Raw genomic sequence first — 23274 nt, 5'->3', positions numbered from 1 at the left:
CAAAAAGGTCAGAGGGAAAAATTTTTTTTTAGTAGACTGGGAGGGTTGTGGTCCTGAAGAGAGATCCTGGGAACCTGAGGACAACATCCTTGACAAAAGTCTGCTCCTCAGGTTCTCAGGCTCCAAGAAGAGGGGGAGACCCAAGGGGGGGGGTACTGTTACGCCGAGCGCTCCGGGTCCCCGCTCCTCCCCGGAGCGCTCGCTTCACTCTCTCCGCTGCAGCGCTCCGGTCACGTCCTCTGACCCGGGGCGCTGCGATCCCGCTGCCAGCCGGGATGCGATTCGCGATGCGGGTAGCGCCCGCTCGCGATGCGCACCCCGGCTCCCCTACCTGACTCGCTCCCCGTCTGTTCTGTCCCGGCGCGCGCGGCCCCGCTCCCTAGGGCGCGCGCGCGCCGGGTCTCTGCGATTTAAAGGGCCACTGCGCCGCTGATTGGCGCAGTGGTTCCAATTAGGGTAATCACCTGTGCACTTCCCTATATTACCTCACTTCCCTTGCACTCCCTTGCCGGATCTTGTTGCCTTAGTGCCAGTGAAAGCGTTCCTTGTGTGTTCCTTGCCTGTGTTTCCAGACCTTCTGCCGTTGCCCCTGACTACGATCCTTGCTGCCTGCCCCGACCTTCTGCTACGTCCGACCTTGCTTCTGCCTACTCCCCTGTACCGCGCCTATCTTCAGCAGCCAGAGAGGTGAGCCGTTGCTAGTGGATACGACCTGGTCACTACCGCCGCAGCAAGACCATCCCGCTTTGCGGCGGGCTCTGGTGAAAACCAGTAGTGGCTTAGAACCGGTCCACTAGCACGGTCCACGCCAATCCCTCTCTGGCACAGAGGGTCCACTACCTGCCAGCCGGCATCGTGACAATATAAATGCCTAGTCAGCTTGAAGCTAACTGTATAGAAAGCTGTACTAATGTCTAGTTAGCCTTATGTATAGAAGTTTGTGCTAATGTTCAGTTTAGCCTAATAAAAATGTATAGAGAGCTAATAAAGTGTCTTAGGAGCTAGCAACTACACGTCAGATAGCTACCTAATTGTGTAGTAAGCTTCAAAATGTATAATAAGTTTGATAAAGTTGTATAGGAAGCTAGAAACTAAAGTATAGATAGCTTCTTTAAATGTCTAGATAGCTTTAAATGTCTAGATAGCTTTACATGTCTAGATAGCATTAAATGTCTAGATAGCATTATATGTCTAGATAGATTTCTAATAGCCTAATCCAGATACTAGGAAAGGTATCAAAAGAATGTAAATGTGTTCAGTCTACTTAGGATGTATAGCAAAAGTACAGATCATCCTGTTCTATAGCATCCTGTTCTAGTCCTAGTCCCTCTGTCTCAGGGGACAGACGTCGAGGCTGACTTATCTTAAGTAAGGGGGTTTGTGGTGTCCCAGTACTGCATCTTATACGGTACCTATATATGTGTGGGTCCCCATAGCCAGAGTCCCTAGGACATAGGGATCCCTGTGATGTAGTTTACCCCTTGTCGCCTCTATTCCAGCTCATAGACCAGTAATTTATTTAAGGTTAATGTAAATAGGGTAATATATATGTAAATAAGTGGTTAATTACCTGTTCCATAGCGTTACAGGACCTGCGGGTCACGTGACTAGGTAAACTCTATGGTATTCTGCTTAAGGACCTTTGGAGGCCCTGTGACGTAAGCAATCCCATTACTCTCTGTAATGGTGAATGACAGATGTTCGGACCAATCGGATTTGCCCCACCCCCCCTGCCCATATAAGGGAGCAGCGGCCATGTTTTCGCTCTCTTGTTCCTGGGCTGTCAAACGAGAAGGACCTGTAGAGCAACTAACGCAGTGAGTTAGGCCCGAGCCTTGCGGCAACGGCTGAATCATTCCAAATATAGAGTGTATCAATTCCCAGACACTCTGCAGCATCACCGGACCTAATAATACCCCTAAATCCGGACGGATCTGCTAATATCTACCCTAAATTCAGAGACTGTATAAATAGCTCAAGCTCCGCAACAACTGTCAGTCACTAAGCAACATAAGGACTGTTTATATGAGACTGTTACTGTGCCTTGGATGTATCGCAAGCACTTAAGTAAAGTTGTTCAAGTTCAAGTTAAATCTCCTTGTGGACCTTAAGTCATTTCATGCACCTATCGTTACTGGGAAGGGCGGCGATAGGCCGGAGCATTGCCTCAACATACCAGCCCTCAGCCTGGCGTCACGAACTATAGGGTTAACATTAACCCCTCATATACCGATACCATACCACCACTACCATACACCCCCCAGGGGCTACCACATGGGCACTCTCATTAAAACAAATTTTTGCTATTGCACTCCTTATGGTGAATAAACAATCTTTCTAATGTACTTTGTTTAAAAAAATTAAGTTTTCAAAGTTTTATTTGTATATAAAAAAGCTGCCACTAGGTGTGTCCCTACTTGTTCAGAGCACATTTCCCCCTATCTTGCACAGACTTTGGACTCCTGCTGGCCTGTCAGAAGTCCAAATTCAGGAAATGAGTGCTGAGGGGGATGTATGCAGCCTTAGCCAATCATAGCTTATCTCACACACTGAACTGCTATGGACTGTGTGTAGCAGAGTGTGGGAGGAAGTTCGCCCCTGTATGGCTTCAGATGATGTCACGCCTGCTGGGTAACGCCCCTTCCCAGTCTGTGAATCTGACTGAGACTGAGTAGAAAATACAGAGCAATATCAAGGTAGAAAACTAGAAAATAACAAAAATAAAGGCAGGGGTGGTTTTTCATGATTCGGGCAGTGAACTGGGAGGATTATAAAATGTAATAAGTTCACGAGAGGTACTCAATTTCTTAAAAGTAGGCATGTACTGTATGATTGTGCCATTCCATACAGCGATAAGTCCTGGTTTATGAAACGGTTATGCTAGGATTTCAAAGAGTTTTGTAAAGGTTTAATACTGTTACTTCACACATTTGTTCCTGGAAAGAATCTAAACAAATTACATGTGTGTACTCTGAGGTATGTGATATTGTATCATTATTATTACACAGCTCAAACAAGCACTTTCTTGTCCCTTAGTGCTTGTTTGTTTTCCTGCATCTATCCTGTGTGTTTACCTCTTGGTAAATTATAGCTCACATACAGCTTATTCCTTTCTGAAGAACACACGATCATTAAATGTGGTTGAAGCTCTTGTTTTGTCTTTTTTTTTCACTTAAAGAGATCTGTCATCAACTTATGCCCCTTTATATTGAATTTTTGTAGACATCAGGTTTTTGTTGGTGAAAGAACAGAGATAACTCAAGTATATCTGACTCTGCTAATGAAGGTGGGAGCCATTTAGGATATATTTATTGGAATGGCAATAAAAAAAATTTAATTCGTCTGACACCGAATTCATTATCCTGCCTGGAGAAGCGCCCTGATAGAAGTCCTCTTTTCTGGCTCACCGTAACTGAGACATTCACCATTTGCATAAATATTTTTTACAGAGACATGTCAAAAGTTTTGAATGCTTGAGATCGCATTGATGAGATCCCTACAATCATCAGAACGAGTAGGAAGAAGCATATGCTTAAAGGGGTACTCCGGCGCTTAGACATCTTATCCCCTATCCAAAGGATAGGGGATAAGATGCCTGATCGCGGAGGTCCTGCCGCTGGGGACCCCCGTAATCTTGCACGCCGCACCCGTTAATTTCAGTCCCTCGGAGCGTGTTCGATCACGGGGCCGGAGCATGGTGACGTCACGGCTCCGCCCCGTGTGATGTCACACTTCGCGCCTTCAATGCAAGCCTATGGGAGGGGGCGTGAAAGCTGTCACGCCCCCTCCCATAGACTTGCATTGAGGGGTCGGGGCGTGACGTCACACGGGGGCGTAGTCGTGATGTCACGATCTTCCGTTCCCATGGTCGGGAGCCATAACCTCCAGCACTGACGGAAGCAGATACAGGTAGGTGCTGCGTGCTATATTGCGGGGGTCCCCAGTGGCAGGACCCCCGTGATCAGACATCTTATCCCCTATCCTTTGGATAGGAGAGAGATAAGATGTCTAGGGGTGCAGTACCCCTTTAACCTCTTTACGACACAGGATGTAAATGTACGTCCTGGTGTCCTGGTATTTAACCCACCAGGACATACGTTTACATATACTATCATTAACCAGGAACCCGCCGGTAATGGACATCTGCGATCGTGCTGCCATCGAGCAGACCAGAGAAGATATTTGATAATAGTGATCGTTGCTATGCCTATGCATAGCACTGTTCAGTATCTGCAATCTATTGGGGACAGTATCTGCAATCTATGGGGACATAAAAGTAAAAAAAAAAAGTTTTCAAAAATGTGAAAACGCCTCTTCCCCAATAACAATTTAAATAGCCTCTTTTTGACATTTTATCCCAAAAAGCATAAAAAAAAATTATAAACATATTTGGTATTGTCACCTGCGTTAATGTCCAAACTATCAAAATATAATGTCAATGATTCCATATGGTGAACCACATAAACGTAAAAAATAAAATCATAAATTGCTGCTTTTTTGTCACATTACATTCCCAAAAATATTAATAAAAAGCGATTAAAAAGTTTCATATATGCAAAAGTGGTACCGATAAAAACTACAGATCACATTTGATGGTAAAATGAGTGATGTCATTACAAGTACAATTGGTTGTGCTAAAAACAAGCCCTCATATGGGTCTGTGGATGGAAATATAAAAAAAGTTATGATTTTTAGAAGACGAGGAGGAGAAAACAAAAATGCAAAAATAAAATTGGCTGTACCCTTAAGTGGCTATATGGGTTATCCAGCGAAAAGATTATTTTATTTTTTTTCCTACAAACATGCCCAGGCTGTCAAAAAAAAATATGAAACATCGAGTGTACAGTTATTGTTTTTTTTTGTCAGCCTATGCATGTTCAAAAAAAAACTAATTTACTGGATAACCCCTTTAAGCACTTTACCTCCTAGCTGGCAACAATCTCCATCCTATTAAAAGTCTATGGGGCCAAGCTGGAGAGAAACCCCAACCAATCAAAGCTCCCAGATACTGTCGATATCGCTTTCCCATCCTACGGTCCTTGTCTTCTTCCTGGTTTTTAAGCCCAACTTATCACACTTTGGGTCAGCTAATCACTGTCAGTCTTGACTGGTGATAGGCTGAGCAACAGTGCCCGGTTACAGGCCTCGGCCCAGCCTTTTTCCTAGTGGCAATGTTACATTACATTGCCTCTCAGTGTATCGCAAGCTAAGGTGGGGCATTGCTGTGGCTGGTGATTAGCTGACCTGCAGTGTAACAAGTCAGGTCCCAAAACCAGGAAGAAAGCCAGAGCTGGAGGACCAACGACCAATATTGGTGGCATAGTAAAAGTTTGTAAATTTAAATGGTAGCACCCTAGGCATATCAAAAATATCAAAAACTTGGCTGAAGTACCCCTTTAAATTAGGCTTGTAAATGTTACCTATATGCCATTAAAAGCTAAAGACTGCAGTTGTGATTGCTTAGCTTCTCTTCCAAGATATAGACAAGACACTGAAGCTTCAGGGACAGTTAGCTCATCACACCAGGGATCCTTCCACACACCTGGTGGAGAAAACAGATGCAAGACTACATATGCATGTGTGTATACCATGGCACATTTACAGAGGTGGACTCAGTACGGCTATGAGAAAGAAACAGCCATTGACGCTCTCCTAACATTATTCCTGGGATATCTGCTGTTTTTAAAGGCCATCTGTAGCCGAAAACAATTTATCCCCTATCCACAGGACGTTGTGGCCGACATGCCTCCTCCATGTAGTTCTATGGGAGAGGCAGGGAGTCAGCTTTCGTGCCTCCCTGCCTCTCCCATAGAACTCTATGGGGAGGGGGCGGGGAGAGAGTGTACCGTCGACCTCTCCAGGTCGACGCTATCCACATTAGCACTCTCACCAAGTGCTAATGCGGGGGCCCCATTCAGGAGATCGCAAGCGGTCCCGACGGTCAGAGCCCCCCCGTGATCAAACACTTATCCCCCTGTGGATAGGGGATAAGTGTTATAATACTGCAGATGTCCTTTAACCCCTTAATGACCACTGATGTAAATGTACGTCCTGGTTTGGCGGTACTTCGCACACCAGGACGTACATTTACGTCCTGTGTATGACCGCGAGCATGGGAATGGTGCTCGCGTCATACACGTCAGGTTCTGGCTGCTAGCAGCAGCCGGGGACCTGCCCGTAATTGCCAACATCCGCGATCGCGCGGATGTTTATTAACCCCTCAGATGCCGTGATCAATACAGATCACGGCATCTGAGGCAGTGTGGTACTTTAAATGGATGATCGGATCGCCCGCAGAGCTGCTGCGGCGATCCAATCATCCAGCATGGCGGCCGGAGGTCCCCTCACCTGGCCGTCTCCCGGGGTCTTCTGCTCTGGTCTGAGATCGAGCAGACCAGAGCAGAAGATCACCTATAATACTGATCGGTGCTATGTCCTATGCTTAGCAATGAACAGTATTAGCAATCAAATGATTGCTATAGATAGTCCCCTATGGGGACATAAAAAGTGTTAAAAAAAAAATGAAAAATGTAAAAATAAAAAGTAAAATTAAAAAGTAAAAAATAAAAAGTAAAAAAAAAAGTGAAAAATCCCCACCCCCAATAAAAATGAAAATTGTCCGTTTTCCCATTTTACACCCAAAAAGCGTAACATTTTTTTATAAACATATTTGGTATCGCCACGTGCATAAATGTCCGATCTATCAAAATATAATGCTAATGATCCCGTATGGCGAACTGTGTAAATGTAAAAAACAAAAAAATTCCAAAAATGATGCTTTTTTGTCACATTTATTATGTTTATTCCCCAAAAAATTAATCAAAAATGTGCTAAAAGTTTTATATATGCAAATGTGGTATCAATAAAAAGTACAGATGACGGCTCAAAAAAGGAGCCCTCATACCGCCCTATATACGGAAAAATGAAAAAGTTATAGGTGGTCAAAATAGGCCGATTTTAGATGACAGATTTTGTACAAAAAGTTTTAGATTTTTTTAAAGTGGTACAAAAATATAAAAGTATCTAGCCATGGGTATCCTTTTAATCGTATTGACCAACAGAATAAAGAACACTTGTCATTTCTACCATAAAGTGTACAGTGTGAAAACAAAACCCTCCAAAATGTGCAAAATTGTGGTTTTCATAAAAATTTCCTCCCTACAAAAATATTTTTTTGAGTTCCTCGTACATTTTATGATAAAATGAGAGGTTTCATTACAAAGTACAATTAGTCATGCAAAAAAAAAGCCCTTATATGGGTCTTTAGATGGAAATATAATAGAGTTATGGATTTTGGAAGGCGAGGAGGAAAAAACTAAAACTCAAAAATAAAATTGGCCTGGTCCTTAAAGGGGTACTCCTTAAAGGGGTAGATGTCAGATCGCCGCGGTCCCACTGCTGGGAACCCCCGGGATCGCCGCTGCGGCACTGCGCTATGATTACTGCACAGAGCAAGTTCGCTCTGTGCGTAATGATGGGCGATACAGGGGACGGAGCAGCGTAACATCATGGCTCCGCCCCTCGTGACATCATGGCCCGTCCCCTTAATGCAAGTCTATGGCAGGGGGCGTGATGACCGCCACGCCCCCTCCCATAGACTTGTATTGAGGGGGGGGGGCGTGACGTCACGAGGGGCGGAGCCATGACGTAACGATGCTCCGGCCCCTGTATTGCCCGTCATTACGTGCAGAGCGAACTCGCTTGGTGCAGTAATGATAGCGCAGTGCCGCAGCGGCGATCCCGGGGCTCCCCAGCAGCGGGACCGCGGCAATCTGACATCTTATCCCCTATCCTTTGGATAGGGGATAAGATGTCTAGGGGCGGAGTACCCCTTTAAGGTGAAAATGGGGCTTGGTCCTTAAGGGGTTAATAAGTGTAAATACAAATACAGAACTTTATCATTTTGGGTCGGCGTTATCTTCAAATATATTCTTTGTGGGACAGCCCCTTTAAGTGTAACTGGATATTTAAGTCAGCTGTATAATTTTCTGCATATGAAACTGCATTGGAGGAACCTGCATGTTTCCTAACAATATGTAACCTAAAAATCTTTATAAGAAAATGCATTAAGTGTCATCAAACAGATTTCCTATAAGAGAAATTACAACTTTTTGTTCTGACAACTGGTTCACCGATATACATTTTTATCTTTCACAGATATATTACTTTTTATTGCTATAATTACCCTAGATTTCTCTCTTTATCAAGCAATTAAAGCAGCAGTGTTGATACAGAGATGGTATCGTTTCTACATGGCGAGATTAGAAATGAGACGACGCTACACACTTAATATTTTCCAGTCTATTGAGTATGCGGAAGAACAGGCACAGCTTCAGGTCAGTGTGTGTGTATATATATATATATATATATATATATATATATATATATCTTACTGTACAGATGTGTTTTTATGTTCACATAAATATGCAGACAATCAATGTATAGCTTCAAGTTTTTCTAAATATCATTAACCATTCTTCAAATAGCATCATTTTTTATTTTATGGTTTCAAAGCAGCTATTTTAATGTTTGCCTCCGGTTCAAAAAGGAGCAAATATCATAATAATACATCATAATCCCATAAGGAAACATTTAAATGGGCACTTTATATGTTGTACATCTTGGCAAAACATTAATCTTTCTGATATACTTCTTAAAAATCTCCTTTTTATAGAAATCATGGCTTATACATAAAGACAAAAAGAAGTCCCCATACCGTCCAGAACATAGAGGGACATTTATCAAAACCTGTGCAGAGGAAAAGTTGGCCAGTTGCCCATAGCAACCAGATTGCTTCTTCTATTTTTCACAGACCTCTTTAACCCCTTAAAGGAGTAGTCCAGTGGTGAAAAAAAAGGATAGGGGATAAGTTTGAGATCGCGGGGGTCCGACCGCTGGGGCCCCCTGCGATCTCTCTGTACGGGGCCCCGGCTCTCCGCCGAGATAGCGGGTGTCGACCCCCGCACGAGGCGGCGGCCGACACGCCCCCTCAATACATCTCAATGGCAGAGCCGGAGATTACCGAAGGCAGCGCTTCGGCTCTGCCATAGAGTTGTATTGAGGGGGCGTGTCTGCCGCAGCCTCGTGCGGAGGTCGACACGCCCCCTTCCCGCGGGCTGTCGGGGCTCCGTACAGGAGATCGCAGGGGGCCCCAGCGGATAGGGGATAAGTTGCTCACCACTGAGTCACCACTGGACTACTTTAAGGACTCAGGGTTTTTCAGTTTTTGCACTTTCGTTTTTTCCTCCTTACCTTTTAAAAATCATATCCCTTTAAATTTTCCACCTAAAAATCCATATTATGGCTTATTTTTTGCGTCGCCAATTCTACTTTGCAGTGACATTAGTCATTTTACCCAAAAATGCACGGCGAAACGGAAAATAAAATCATTGTGCGACAAAATCGAAGAAAAAAACGCAATTTTGTAACTTTTGGGGGCTTCCGTTTCTACACAGTGCATATTTCGGTAAAAATTACACCTTATCATTATTCTGTAGGTCCATACGGTTAAAATGATACCCTACCTATATAGGTTGGATATTGTCGTACTTCTGGAAAAAATCATAACTACATGCAGGAAAATTTATACGTTTAAAAATGTCATCTTCTGACCCCTATAACTTTTTTTTTTTCAATGTACAGGGCGGTATGAGGACTCATTTTTTGCGCCGTGATCTGAAGTTTTTATCGGTATGATTTTTGGTTTGATCGGACTTTTTGATCACTTTTTATTCCTTTTTCAATGGTATAAAAAGTGACCAAAATGCGCTTTTTTTACTTTTGAATTTTTTTGCGCGTACGCCATTGACCGTGCGGTTTAATTAATTATATATTTTTATAGTTCGGACATTTACGCACGCGGCGATACCACATATGTTTATTTTTTTTTACACTGTTTTATTTTTTTTTATGGGAACAGGGGGGTGATTCAAACCTTTATTAGGGAAGGGGTTAAATGACCTTTATTAACACTTTTTTTTTTGCAGTGTTATAGGTCCCATAGGGACCTATAACAATGCACACACTGATCTTTTACACAGATCACAGGCGTGTATTAACACGCCTGTGATCAGTGTTATCGGCGCTTGACTGCTCCTGCCTGGATCTCAGGCACGGAGCAGTCATGCGCCGATTGGACACCGAGGAGGCAGGTAAGGGCCCTCCCGGTGTACTGCAAGCTGTTCGGGACGCCGCGATTTCACCGCGGCGGTCCCGAACAGCCCGACTGAGCAGCCGGGTCACTTTCACTTTCACTTTAGAAGCGGCGGTCAGCTTTGACCGCCGCTTCTAAAGGGTTAATACCGCACATCGCCGCGATCGGCGATGTGTGGTATTAGCCGTGGGTCCCGGCCGTTGATGAGCGCCGGGACCGACGCGATATGATGCGGGATCGCGGCGCGATCCCGCTTCATATCGCGGGAGCCGGTGCAGGACGTAAATATACGTCCTGCATCGTTAAGGGGTTAAACATGAAAGAAGCGATCTGATTGGTTGCTATGGGCAACTGGTCAACTTTAACTGCACAGGTTTTGATAAATCTTCCCCATAATCCTGTCCAGCTGCACCATTATCTGTGTCCCAGCTAAAGCCCGTCTGGTGCTGGTGCTGCATTAAAGCGGGACTAGGACTCCTCTGCGCTCATTCCTCTCCTGTCTATGAGACTTCTGTCTGAAAACAGAGAGGAGAGGCAGAGGCGTAGCTTGTAGCTTCGGGGCCCTGATGCAAAATCTGCAAGAGAGCCCCCTATGGCGATTATTGTACAGCTCTCTTATGGGGCAGATGTGCTTTGGGGCCCCCTTAGGCACCAGGGCCCCGGTGCGACTGCTACCTCTGCTACTTCTATAGCTACGCCCCTGAGGAGAGGGTTACAATGAAGCCTGCAGTGACTGGATGAAGAGACCCAGCCAAGCACACTCAGGAAGGAAGTGTATTCATGATGAGTGAGGGTGGGTTTAGTGTTTGCCTTGGACACAACCTTTCCTGAGCAGTGGATGTCAGAATAAGTGAGCAGCAAAACAGAGAGATTTTTAAGTCAAATACAAAAAGTAGACACATAAAAAGCCATGCAAGCATCTTGACCTAGTGAGTAACATATAGAAGCATTATTATTCCTCTGTTGTGACATGTGTGCCTTGATCCATGTTTCTTGTTTGCAATCTTACAGCAACTCATAAACAGCTATTACCACTGTGTTGCTGTTATTACCTTTAGTTATTATTTCACTATTCATTGCTCTTTATCTTTGTTGTTTCCCAGCTATCCAACTTTTTCACATTCATGATGGATCATTATGCACAAATGAATGAGCAACAATCAGACCCAGGTAAGAGTAACCTTATGTTAACAGCAAGCCTTTAGCTCAGAAGGGTGTGCAAATGTTTTTACCAGTATGGGCCATAACAGCCATACCAATTTCTATAGGTACCAGGGGCCTCGGAGCTAATGAGATCATTAAAAAGCAAATAAGATTTTTCTGAGGAATAAATATGGAATAAACATGATTGTGGCCTTTATTCTAACTCCATCATGTGGGGTTTCCATTGTGTAGGAAAACTAATATACAGTATGAAGCTCAGTGTTTCCCAGCGAGGGTGCCTCTGGCTGTTTTTGAAACTACAACTCCCAGCATGCTGGAAGTTGTAGCTTTGCAACAGCCGGAGGCACCCTGATTGGGAAACACTGGTCTGCTGCTCTAGCTGCATGGAGATCACGGCCAGCTGGGGACTGGCACATACACAACAGCGCACTTCTCCCAGCAATATCTGGTGATAGGTCATGGTCAGAACACCAAGACCCCGAGTGATCAAACCTTTTCACATGTCTGTCTGACATATTAAAAGCTGCACAATACAATAATATAGCTCAGTATCTTGTTAAGAAGGTAGGCCACTTTTGACTTTGTTTTACCTTCAAAAATGACGATTTAGTCTAAGTTGCGTCACCACCGACTGTCATACAGTGTATGCATTTTTTAGTTTCAAACAATGCTCTTTTGCACTGATATTCATTATATATATATATATATATATATATATATATATATATATAAATAAACAAAGCATTGAGGCTTCTATAAAGTTCATCCTTCTCACAAATATGTACACAGTTTAGATAAGTCAAAACATAGTTATTTTTCATGTGTCCAATTCCAAAGCGTTAAACAAATTTCTTAGACTAAGACATAATACATGTGACATAAATGCTTAATTTTCCAGATTTAATTTCTGATATAATCAACTCTTCAAAAGGAGGGCAAAAGAAGCTTAGGGCGTATGAAACAATTGAAGTTCCTGACTCTTATGATGGACCACAACTTTCATTCCCTTTGTCTGTGTCTGACACAAATACCCTTCTCAGTGCTTTCAAGCAAGAAAAGGTAATTCTACGGAGCAGATGGGCAGGTTCATGAACATTGCCAGCATTCCCAACAATAGAACTAACCTTATCCATTGTTATCACTTACCCTCTTCAAACTGAATCTACAAATTTCCCTTCCTGTAAGCATTTTCCCCTCTACTACTTTTGAACATTTTAACTTATTTTGTCATTTTTGTATTCCTTCTTTAAAGGGAGTTTTAAAGGGAACCTGTTTTTATAAAACATTGGTGGCTTCCGTACCACAAAGATTTGCTCAAACAGCTGTTTTGTTTTAGAGGAATCATGTTGTATCTTCTGGCAGGAACAGGGCAGGAAGTCATTGGGGCTGCCCCAAGCCCTGATTGACAGATCTCTCTCTATACTCAAGGGGGCATCCTCTACGTCTTGAGGAAAGAAGGTTTCTACACCAGCACAGACTGGGGTTCTTTACTGTAAGAGCAGTGAGACTGTAGAATTCTCTGCCTGAGGAGGTGGTCATGGTGAACTCTGTAAAAGAGTTCAAAAGGGGTCTGGATGCATTTTTGGAGAATAATAACATCGCTAGTTATGTATATTAGATTAATAGGGGCAGAACATTGATCCAGGGATTTATTATGACTGCCATATTTAGAGTCGGGAAGAAATTTTTACCTCTAGTATGAGGGTTCTTTGCCTTCCTCTGGATCAACTCAGTAGGGACTTATTAGGGTTATAGGTTGAACTTGGTAGAATCTGGTCTTTTTTCAACCTTATGAACTATGTAACTATGTAACTCATTTGTTATAATGGGGAAGCTTGTTGGTGTTCCACACTGCCCATGATTTAGGCAGCATGAAATTAGTGACAGGTTCTCTATTCAGGTTCCCCTAGGTTAGGTTTCCACCCAGGTTTTTTGACATGTCTTCTTACTTTGGCTCAAAAACTGCGGTGTCAGTGTTCAAAAAAATGCCAGAAAAAAACCTGCGTGGAAACTTAGCCTAATACTTACATTTCTACTATTATATAAAGAAGAGGGATTTGTTGTGTACACGACTAAAAGACCCAGGTTTTTCTCAAGGACAAATAGCTATAGAATTTGTACAGGGTGAAAAAAACAGGTCTGCTTTCTACCAAAAAGAGCAATATACCTGTCCATAGTTTGTATGTGGTTTTGTTGGGCAGCCATTTTGCTTCTAGAGCTGTGCTATATTACCGGATACAGTTTCTGGAAGAAGGTAGCTATGGCATGGGGGACTAAAATGGGCGCAGACATCTCCTAGCACCCTTTTCCAGATTATTGTCTGCATTTCAATGTGATATTGGTTATTGGTGATCTAATGGCAGAACCTTCCTGTTAGTCATTAAAATAATTCCCATGATCTCAAAAGACCTATCAGTAAACAAGGTCATTTGAAGGAGGAAAAAGTATTCTTTCACACATCTTACTCACCAGACACATTTACGATTCAATGTTATAGAAATACTGTAAGCATGGCATAATATAGCAAAAGATTCAAGTAATATAGAATTGATGGAAGTGTAAATTTTTTGGCAAGTCACAGACACAGGTCAAAAGTTTTGATTGGTTGAGGTCTGAGACCTCCTTCAATCATTATAACGAGCAGGGAGAAGTGCGCAGTAGCATGCTTCACTCCCTGGGCTGTAGCTATCTCTGTCCAGCTTCACTAGATGGCCCCATTGTAAGTTTATTGGGCTGTTTAGTGAAACTGTCCAGAGAGCGCTGCAAATAGGGGAGTTTAGCACCCTACCATGCACTTCTCCACCTTTGAACAACACATTTTAACTATTAGCTTGAATCTAGCTTGAAGAAAACTCACGGCACTCGAGGTTCATGCTTCATCCATTTAATTCCCACAAGAGGTAGTTACATGTCAGGAGGGGGGAAAAGAGACAGGACGTCCCGTCTCTTTTTCCCCCTCCCGACATGTAACTACCTCTTGTGGGAATTAAATGGATGAAGCATGAACCTCGAGTGCCGTGAGTTTTCTTCAAGCTAGATTCAAGCTGGTATGAATTCTGTCTCTAAATTATCTCACACCGGATTGTTTTATGCAATAGAATGTTGGTTTGATGCATTTACGGGTTGAGTCGAAGCTAAGGTGTGTTAGCTGAATAAAATTTGCATATTAGACCTCCGTATCCTTTAATTTGCTAAAAGTAGACAGCTAGCCCAAATAAAATTTCATGCAGCTTCCTTATCAAGTGAGAAAAGGGTTAACATATTACTACAAATCTCACCTTATAAATGAATACATAAAAGCGGTGGAACTTTGTTGTAATTACTATATCTACTTTTTAAGTTTCAGCAACTTCATGCCCGCTATGTCCTACAGCTCTTTGACGAAATCAAAAATTTCCTAAAACAAATGCCAAACATTGTTCATTTGACTACGTCATACTCTAAACAGATCACCATATGTGGTGAGTATTGGCTGCAGAATTCTCAAGAACACATTGTACAGCTTCATGTAATGTCACTTGTTACGACAATGGGAGTTACTTGTAGTATTCCATCAATGTCATTGATTTACAGGAGGATATTCTCAACTGATTTATGTCAACTAATGAAATGTTATTGAAATTCTATTTATTATGTTTGGATTTATCAATAGGGTCTGCCCCTTTTTTTCAGATATTTCTGTTTTTACTGGGTAACTAATAAGGAAATAATATACACGCAGACAGGAAAATGGTGTTGCCATAGGTGTTATTACAAATATATGTCAGGGCTTATAGATCAATGGAGCTAGTTTAAGGGGTTGTGCAGCCTTAGAAAGAAAAAAAACATACCACCATACTCCTACTCACCTGCCCTGATCTCCCTGCAGCTGCCGTTCCAAAGCTCCCGCTTTCTGACACTCATGGATGTTTCCTGGTTCCTGTGACATGTTGACCCCACAAGAACTGCCCCCTTAACCTGTCACTGGCTGAGGCAGGTCACCACTGCAACTCCTTTAAAGGGGTACTCCGGCGCTTAGACATCTTATCCCCTATCCAGCTGTCACGCCCCCTCCCATAGGCTTGCATTGAGGGGGCGGAGCGTGACATCACACGGGGCGGAGCCTTGACATCACAACGCACAGGGTGCGGCGTGCAAGATCACCAGGGTCCCCAGCGGCGGGACCCCCACGATCAGGCATCTTATCCCCTATCCAAAGGATAGGGGATAAGATGTCTAAGTGCTGGAGTACCCCTTTAAGTACCCACTTCAAATACCCTTTAAGTGCCCCCTGTACAAGAAACTACCTGCTGTACAAGAAACTACAGCTTAGTTCTCTGCACAGTGGGAAGCAATGCTGTGCAAAACTGTTGAAGAATCCTCTGTCCTTTCATTCTCTGACTTGCCAGGAGTTCCACACAGACCATATTAAGGCTGTCTGGGCATTCTGGCAGTTGTCGTTTTTCAACAGCTGCAGGCACACTGGTTGGGAAACAGTGTCCTAGTGATAGGCCATAATGTCATAATATAAAAAAAATTGGAATAAGCCTTAGAGGAACACTTTGTACTGTATAAGGACTCAATTTAAAATAATAATATTTTTTACTGTCAGTTATTCATTTAATCCTGGCTAGGTGACCTCCATGGAAAATTGGATGATCTGCTGCTAATATTCTACAAGGTAAAAAAAATAATTATAATAATAATTGTGTGTCATAAAACCTCCACTTAATATTTTTTGAGTACATTTTTTATTATAATCCATTGGAAATGTTAATTTATTTTAGGATCTAAGACATTTGACCAATAGAGTTGCAGTAGCCTCTAAGTTATACATCTCTCTATGACTGTGTCCTGTGTTTCCTATCACGCTACTGGCTTGTTTGTGTGCCCTCCCTCCAACTACAATCCCCAGTATCCCTTGTTTCTAGATTGGAGGTGACTTGTCCCACTCCCACACATCACCCAACTAACCCATTGCAGCACAGCTAGACTATATTATAAACTACATAAACTTTACAGCCCCTGTAGCACAGTCAAAACAAATCCTGGAAGACCCCTTTAAATGGGCACTCTCATTAAAAAATTTTTTGCTATTGCACTCCTTATGGGAAATAAAAATGTTTCTAATGTACTTTGTTAAAAAAAAAAATTCTATGTTTTATTTGTGTATAAAATAGCTGCCACAAGGTGTCTCCCTACTTGTCCAGAGCACATTTTTTCCCATCTTTTGCACAGACTTTGGACTTTGGAGTCCAAAATCAGGAAATGCTGAGAGGGAGTGTGCAGCCTTATCCAATTATAGCTCATCTCACACACTGAACTGCTCTGTGATGTGTGTTGCAGAGTGAGGGAGGAAGTTCTCCCCTGTATGGCTTCAGATGATGTCACGCCTGCTGGGGAACGCCCCTTCCCAGTCTGTGAATCTGGGTGAGACTGATCAGAAAATGAAGAGCAATATCAAGGTGCAAAACTAACAAATCCTAAAAATAAAGGCAGGAGTTGGTTTATCATGATGGGGGCAGCGAACTGGGAGGATTTAAAAATGTAACATCATCATGAGAGGTACTTTTTAAAGCGTACCCGTCAGATCCAACAAAAAAACATTTTTTTTTATATATATTTAATAAACCCCTTAAGGACGGATCCATTTTTTACCTTAATGACCATGCCCTTTTTTTTTATTTTATTTGACTGGGTCTCTTTAAATGGTAATAACTTTAGAATGCTTTTTTGAGTGGAGCAATTTTGATCATAGGTATACCTCAACTATCTGAGACATAATGAGAAAAAAAATCCATAAAATCACATTGACTGATTTTTAAAGAATTTTTTTTTCAAATTATGGTGGAAAATACGTATTTGGTCAATAACAAAAGTTTGTCTCAATACTTTGTTATATACCCTTTGTTGGCAATGACAGAGGTCAAATGTTTTCTGTAAGTCTTCACAAGTTTTTCACTCACTGTTGCTGGTATTTTGGCCCATTCCTCCATGCAGATCTTCTCTAGAGCAGTCATGTTTTGGGGCTGTTGCTGGACAACACGGACTTTCAACTCCCTCCAAAGGTTTTCTATGGGGTTGAGATCTAGAGACTAGCTAGGCCACTCCAGGACCTTGAAATGCTTCGTTGCCAGGGGGTATGTGTGGGATCATTCTCAACTTCAATGCCCTTGCAGATGGCAGGAGATTTTCACTCAAAATCTCACGATACATCGCCCCATTCATTCTTTTTTTTACACGGATGAGTCGTCCTGGTCCCCAAAGCATGACGTTTTTACCCCCATGCTTCACAGTAGGTATGCTGTTCTTTGGATGCAACTCAGCATTCTTTGTCCTCCAAACATGACAAGTTGAGTTTTTACCAAAAAGTTCTACTTTGGTTTCATCTGACCATATGACATTCTCCCAATACTCTTCTGGATCATCCAAATGTTCTCTAGCAGTCCCTGGTGGCGTAGTGTTTTGCTGATGGTTGCCTTTGTTACTTTGATCCCAGCTCTCTGCAGTTCATTCACAAGGTCCCCCCGTGTGGTTCTGGGATTTTTGCTCACTGTTCTTGTGATAATTTTGACACCACAGGGTGAAGCGTGGAGCCCAGATCAAGGGAGATTATCAGTGGTCTTGTATGTCTTCCATTTTCTAATAATTACTCCCACAGTTTATTTCTTCACATCAAGCTGCTTGCCTATTGCAGATTCAGTCTTCCCAGTCTAGTGCAGGTCTACAATTTTGTTTCTGTTGTCCTTCGACAGCTCTTTGGTCTTGGCCAATCTTGCTTGTTATTGATAGTTTTTTTTCTCATTATGTCTCTTATAGTTGAGGTATACCTATGATGAAAATTACAGGCCTCTCTCATCTTTTTAAGTGAGAGAACTTGCGCAATTGGTGGCTGACTATACACTTTTATGCCCCACTATATATTTATTCTGTTGGTCAGTACGATTATGGCGATACCTATTTCATATAGCTATCTATGTTCTTTTTCCTTTTCTGAGCAAAATTCTTTTCCTTCCATTCATTTTCCAACAGCCATAACTTTTTTATGGCGAATTTTGCACTTTTTAGTTGTTTTCAGTTTTTACAGGTTATATTATGCTGCAATACATTTGTACTGCAGCACAGTATGACCTGATGAGCTGCACACTGTACAGCCTGTGCGATCCAGCCTGTGGCTGGATCTCACAGGCTTCTGTCGTAGGCAGGCTGCCATAGCAACTAATGGCGACGCGCCTATTAGCTCTGCCCTTTGACACGCCCCACTTTACTACTGGAGCGACACACTGTAACAAACCCCCTCCTCATATATTAGAGTATAATACTGGATGTAAAGGTACATGCACACCACAATTCGCCTGCTGCTATTCTTGGCAGATCCGTGCCATACCACCTTCATTTCAGTGAGCTGAAAAAAGTCAGCTAGTGACCATATCCAGCTTTTGACCGGACTGAAAAATGTGGTCTACTTCGGTTTTCAATCCAGGTCAAAAGTTGTTTGACTCCTTGAAATGAATGGGATAATAAATTATTTTATTTTTGGAACACAGTGCTCTCTGCTGACATCTCTGTCCATTTTAGGAACTGTCCAGAGCAGCATATGTTTTCTATGGGGATTTTCTCCTATTCTGGACAGTTCTTAAAATGGACAGAGATATCAGCAGAGAGCAATGTGGTCATGATGTCAGCAGAGAGCTCTGTGTTCCAAAAAGAAAAGAACTTCCTCTGTAGTATTCAGCAGCTAATAAGTACTGGAAGGATTAAGATTTTTTAAAAGAAGTAATTAACAAATCTGTTTAACTTTCTGGCACCAGTTGATAAAAAAAAAAAAAAATTCCACCGGAGTACCCCTTTCAATAGGAGCCCTACCTGCCAAGGATAATATCTATCTGGGGGGTAGAACTCAATAGCAAATTGTATAAATTCCGGACTCACAGCAGCTAGTACACACTGTCGGCTTACAGTGAGTTCTATGTGGTCATAGGCTTGAATGCGCTTTTAGGGTACTCAGGCAAATAACTGTAGATCAATTCCTCAGTAGCTAAAACCGGCCCTGGCGCAGGGCACAGTACAGTAATAACTTTGTATGTGATCGCTCGCAGGGCCATCAGTATTATAGTTAAGGCCACAGCTCGAGGGAGTACAGAGCTGGGGGGGAGAGAGTACAGAGTTGGAGGGTACAGAGCTGGGGGGGGGAGGGAGTACAGAGCTGAAGGGGTACAGAGCTGGGGGGAGTACAGAGATGGGGGGTTCAGAGCTGGGTGGGAGAGAATACAGAGCTGGGGGTACAGATCTGGGGGAGGGAGAATAGAGTTGGGGGGGACTGAGATGGGACGTATACTAACCTCTTCAGGACGCAGGGCGTACCCATATGCCCTGCATCCTGAGTCCTTAAGGACACAGGGCGTACAGGTATGCCCGTGGGAATTTCAGAAGTCATCCAGCAGGCATCCCGGCACATCACCGAGGGGGTCCTTAGACACCGGAAATCCCCAAACTATTCAGACCGGTGATCTGTGCCGATTCCAGGTCATACGGGTCTCCGGTGACACGGAAAATAAGGGGGATCAGGGGTAGGAGTGAGGTGGCAGGGGTGCCACCCCTCCTATCCCTGCTATTGGTCGGTCAGAAGCAACCGACCAATAGCAGATCAGGGGCGCGGGGGGTTAAAGTAGTCCGGGCAGAGCAGGGGAAGGACCCTTACCGGGCAGTGATCGGCGGCGGTGGGTGGTGATCCTCCAGCTTGCGTGGCGTGCGGCGATCCTGATGCAGGAGGTGATTAGTTGCCTAGCAACATCTTCAGGGCGACAGTTTGGAGACCATTGTGCAGTGGTCTCTTAACTGTAGCCCTCCAGATGTGGCAAAACTACAACTCACAGCAAGCCCAGATGCAAGTAATAATGAAAATTTACCATTATGTTAAAGTAGAATATGTCACGAAAAAACTATCTCGGAATCAGAATGAAAGGTAGTGGTCAGATTTACAAAAAAGGGCTGCGTCATTAAGGTGAAAATGAGCTGTGTCCTTAAGGGGCTAAGAAGAGGCTGTAAGGTGCTGTACTGGTCTTTGCTAGAGGGCAGCTCAGATCTCTGCTGGGGTCTCACTGCAGTTCTGAGGGAGCAGGGCAGCCTTTCCTTTCTTTACTGCCGGGATCCAGCATGACATGGGGAACTGCAGGCGCAGGGCTGCTGGGAGGAGTCAATAGAAGTCGGCTGGCACATGCCATGTGATGAGCCTGCTCCTCATTGGCTCAGTGTGCCTGCTGATATCTATTGACATTGCCCTGTCATGTGCCTGTGAAGCGCTTTCTGGTGCTGGGCTGTAGCAATGAGGAGATCAGACTTAGTTACATCTGATCTGTGCTGGCCGGTGATATCTCCTTACCTAGTGTCTCCTTCTATTTTACTGCAGAGAAGGAGACACTTGGTAAGAAGAAAACCGCACAGGGCAGCACAAATCAGATGTAACTGTAAAACAGTGCAGAATGGAGCAGGTATGTAACGGCTCAAGTTCCCGCATATGCTGACAGACTCACGGTCACTCTTGTCAATTCCTGCTAGTGCAGGAACTCTCTCAATGTGCGAGGCTAGAGCATCCAGCAGGGACTGGCGTGGGGAAGGGCCGGTGTTAGGGTGGGGCAACCTGGGCAATTGCCCAGGGCCCCATCTCCAAAGGGGCCCCATGTCAGGAGTGGACTCCATCTTCCAAAGGGCCCCAGTCACGCCACCTCCACTGCCCATCCTGATTGAAAGCAAGCAAGCAAGCACGCATGGCACAGCAGCAGTGATAGGAGGCAGAGGCTAAAGCTGCTCCTCCTATTCACTGTGCAAGTGTGCAGAAACAACAGTCAGGGCCGGAGTTAAGGGCCTGGGCAATTGCCCATGGCCCCCACTGGGGGTCCAAGGCACAGGAGTATGGACCTGCCTGCTCAGCCAATCACTGACGAAAAGTGGTGCCCTGCCTTAGTCAGTGATTGGCTGAATGGGCACTTGTGTGGTCTTCACAATATCACCAGAAACCAGGAAGTAGTGGTGATGAGTGGGGACCAGGAGCAACAGTGCCACAGCTGCCTGGATAACCCCTTCTATGGGGGAGGACATACAATTTTAATGGGTGAACCTTCCTACCTACTTAATAGAGGGACAGCCTACCTTTCTAATGGAGTGATCTTCCTACACACTTCCTACACACAAAAGGGTGTACTTCTATACTGTGTGAGACATCACTGTGGACATTGTTCCCATTTTGAGCTTAATGTATAAGAAAATTGGGTAGATTGTGAAATGATTGGGATGAGAATGGGAAAAGTGTGCAGCCTAAAATGTTTATCTGTCAGAAGATGAGTTGTGGATAGAAGAAATCAGCATGACAGTCTGGGCCGGATGGAAAAGAAAATGGAAAGTAATCAAATCCAATCAGAGATGACATTAGCTGTGAGTTACTATATGTAACTGTAGTCATTTATATGGTATTGAAACCTGTGTTGATCTGGTACAAACAACCATATGGTCAAAATGGTATTAGTCATTGTTTGTTGGTGATGGGAGTGTTCCTGGTGTGGCAGTATTATCTGGACCCTATATAATGGTATTGTGACTATGATTGTGTTGTTGGTGAGATATTTCGATATTTGGGGCCCTACTTTTAATTTTGCCCAGGGCCACACACAGTCTAAAATCGGCCCTGGCACGGGGCACAGTACAGTAATAACTTTGTATGTGATCGCTCGCAGGGTCATCAGTATTATAATTAAGGCCACAAGTGGCGCCCTACTTAGCCTATAGCCTAAGTGAATTTTCTAGACACCTTCAGTGAACCAGACTGAAAGGGGATACTAAATGGCCCAACAGTCATTCAAAAATAAAATAAAAAATATAATCTTATGTACATTAAACAAATCTATTAATTCTAAGATTTCTATCTCCTGTAGCTGGCAAGTTTGCTAGTTAATTTATTGAGGTCCCCAATGACTTACGATCACACTAATCCACATGTTGGGTATGTGCAGTGTAGAGGTCTCTACGGAGTACTCTTAGAAAATTGCTAGGATGAGTGCAGGTGAGGTCAAAGAAATTAACCACTTCCTGGCTAGTTGCTTTGAAAATCCTTTAGCACTGTTACATGTCTAACAGTACTGTACCTAAATCAATCTATGTCTTAATGACAAAGATAATACTATTGGAGGCATTTGTTATGACAGGCATTATATACACGGGTCTAAGTGTAGGTTTCCACACAGGGTTTTTTTCTGGCATTTTTTGCCATTGCAGTTTTTGAGCCAAAATCAGAAGTCAGAAGTGAAGAGAAGTCCTTCCTTTATATTTCCCATTCCCTTTGAATACACTTCTAGCTTTGGCTCAAAAATTTCAGTGGCAGTTTTCCCAAAAAAGACAGAAAAAAACCTGTGTGAAAACCTGGCCTATCGGGAAAGTGCAGTGAAGCAAGACACAGCAAGATTATTAAAGGCTGGACACATTTACGCAGATTTTTTGTAGTGTTGATTTGTTTCCGGAATGGACTGTCCAGAGTTAATCACCAAAGGGGAAGGATGGGGTTACAGAAATGCTTCTTTTTGGTCTAGCACCAATCACCCATTCTACCAATCAAAAATAAGACACAGGGACATTTGTATTTTGTTGGGTGAAAGTCGGCCACTGCTGTTTATAAAGGCATTAACGTATATAAACATTATAACACACCATTTACAAGACGCTGGATGTGAACTGTCAGTCGTCGGACTCCTGGCAAGCAAATCACCTTCCAGTCCAGCTTTACTATATCAGTTTTATCAACTGCCAGCTGTGACTTGTACTAGAAACTGAACACACAGCTAAAGGGGTACTCCGCCCCTAGACATCTTATCCCCTATCCAAAGTGCGATCTCCCTGCTGCACCCGGCGTTCGTTTAGAGCGTCGGGTGCAGCGCTGGAGGCTTGTGACATCACGGTCACACCCCGCTCATGACGTCACAGCCATACCC

At 43.4% G+C, this 23274-nt stretch overlaps 1 protein-coding gene across 1 annotated transcript in view; it reads left to right on the top strand.

Moving 5' to 3' along the window:
* The window catches only part of PPEF1 (protein phosphatase with EF-hand domain 1), a 96278-nt gene that overhangs the window by 46880 nt on the left and 26124 nt on the right, over positions 1–23274 (top strand). Inside the window, exons 5-9 of the mRNA XM_056558764.1 lie at positions 8209–8336; positions 11257–11323; positions 12216–12376; positions 14664–14778; positions 15931–15977. Coding sequence (XP_056414739.1) covers positions 8209–8336; positions 11257–11323; positions 12216–12376; positions 14664–14778; positions 15931–15977 — 518 coding nt within the window. The remainder of the gene's footprint in view (positions 1–8208; positions 8337–11256; positions 11324–12215; positions 12377–14663; positions 14779–15930; positions 15978–23274) is intronic.

Source organism: Hyla sarda, chromosome 2 (genome assembly GCF_029499605.1).
Source record: "Hyla sarda isolate aHylSar1 chromosome 2, aHylSar1.hap1, whole genome shotgun sequence".
In the NCBI taxonomy this organism is placed as follows: domain Eukaryota; kingdom Metazoa; phylum Chordata; class Amphibia; order Anura; family Hylidae; genus Hyla; species Hyla sarda.
Note: the sequence above shows the minus strand (reverse complement) of the source record. Positions and strands in the feature narration are given on the sequence as shown.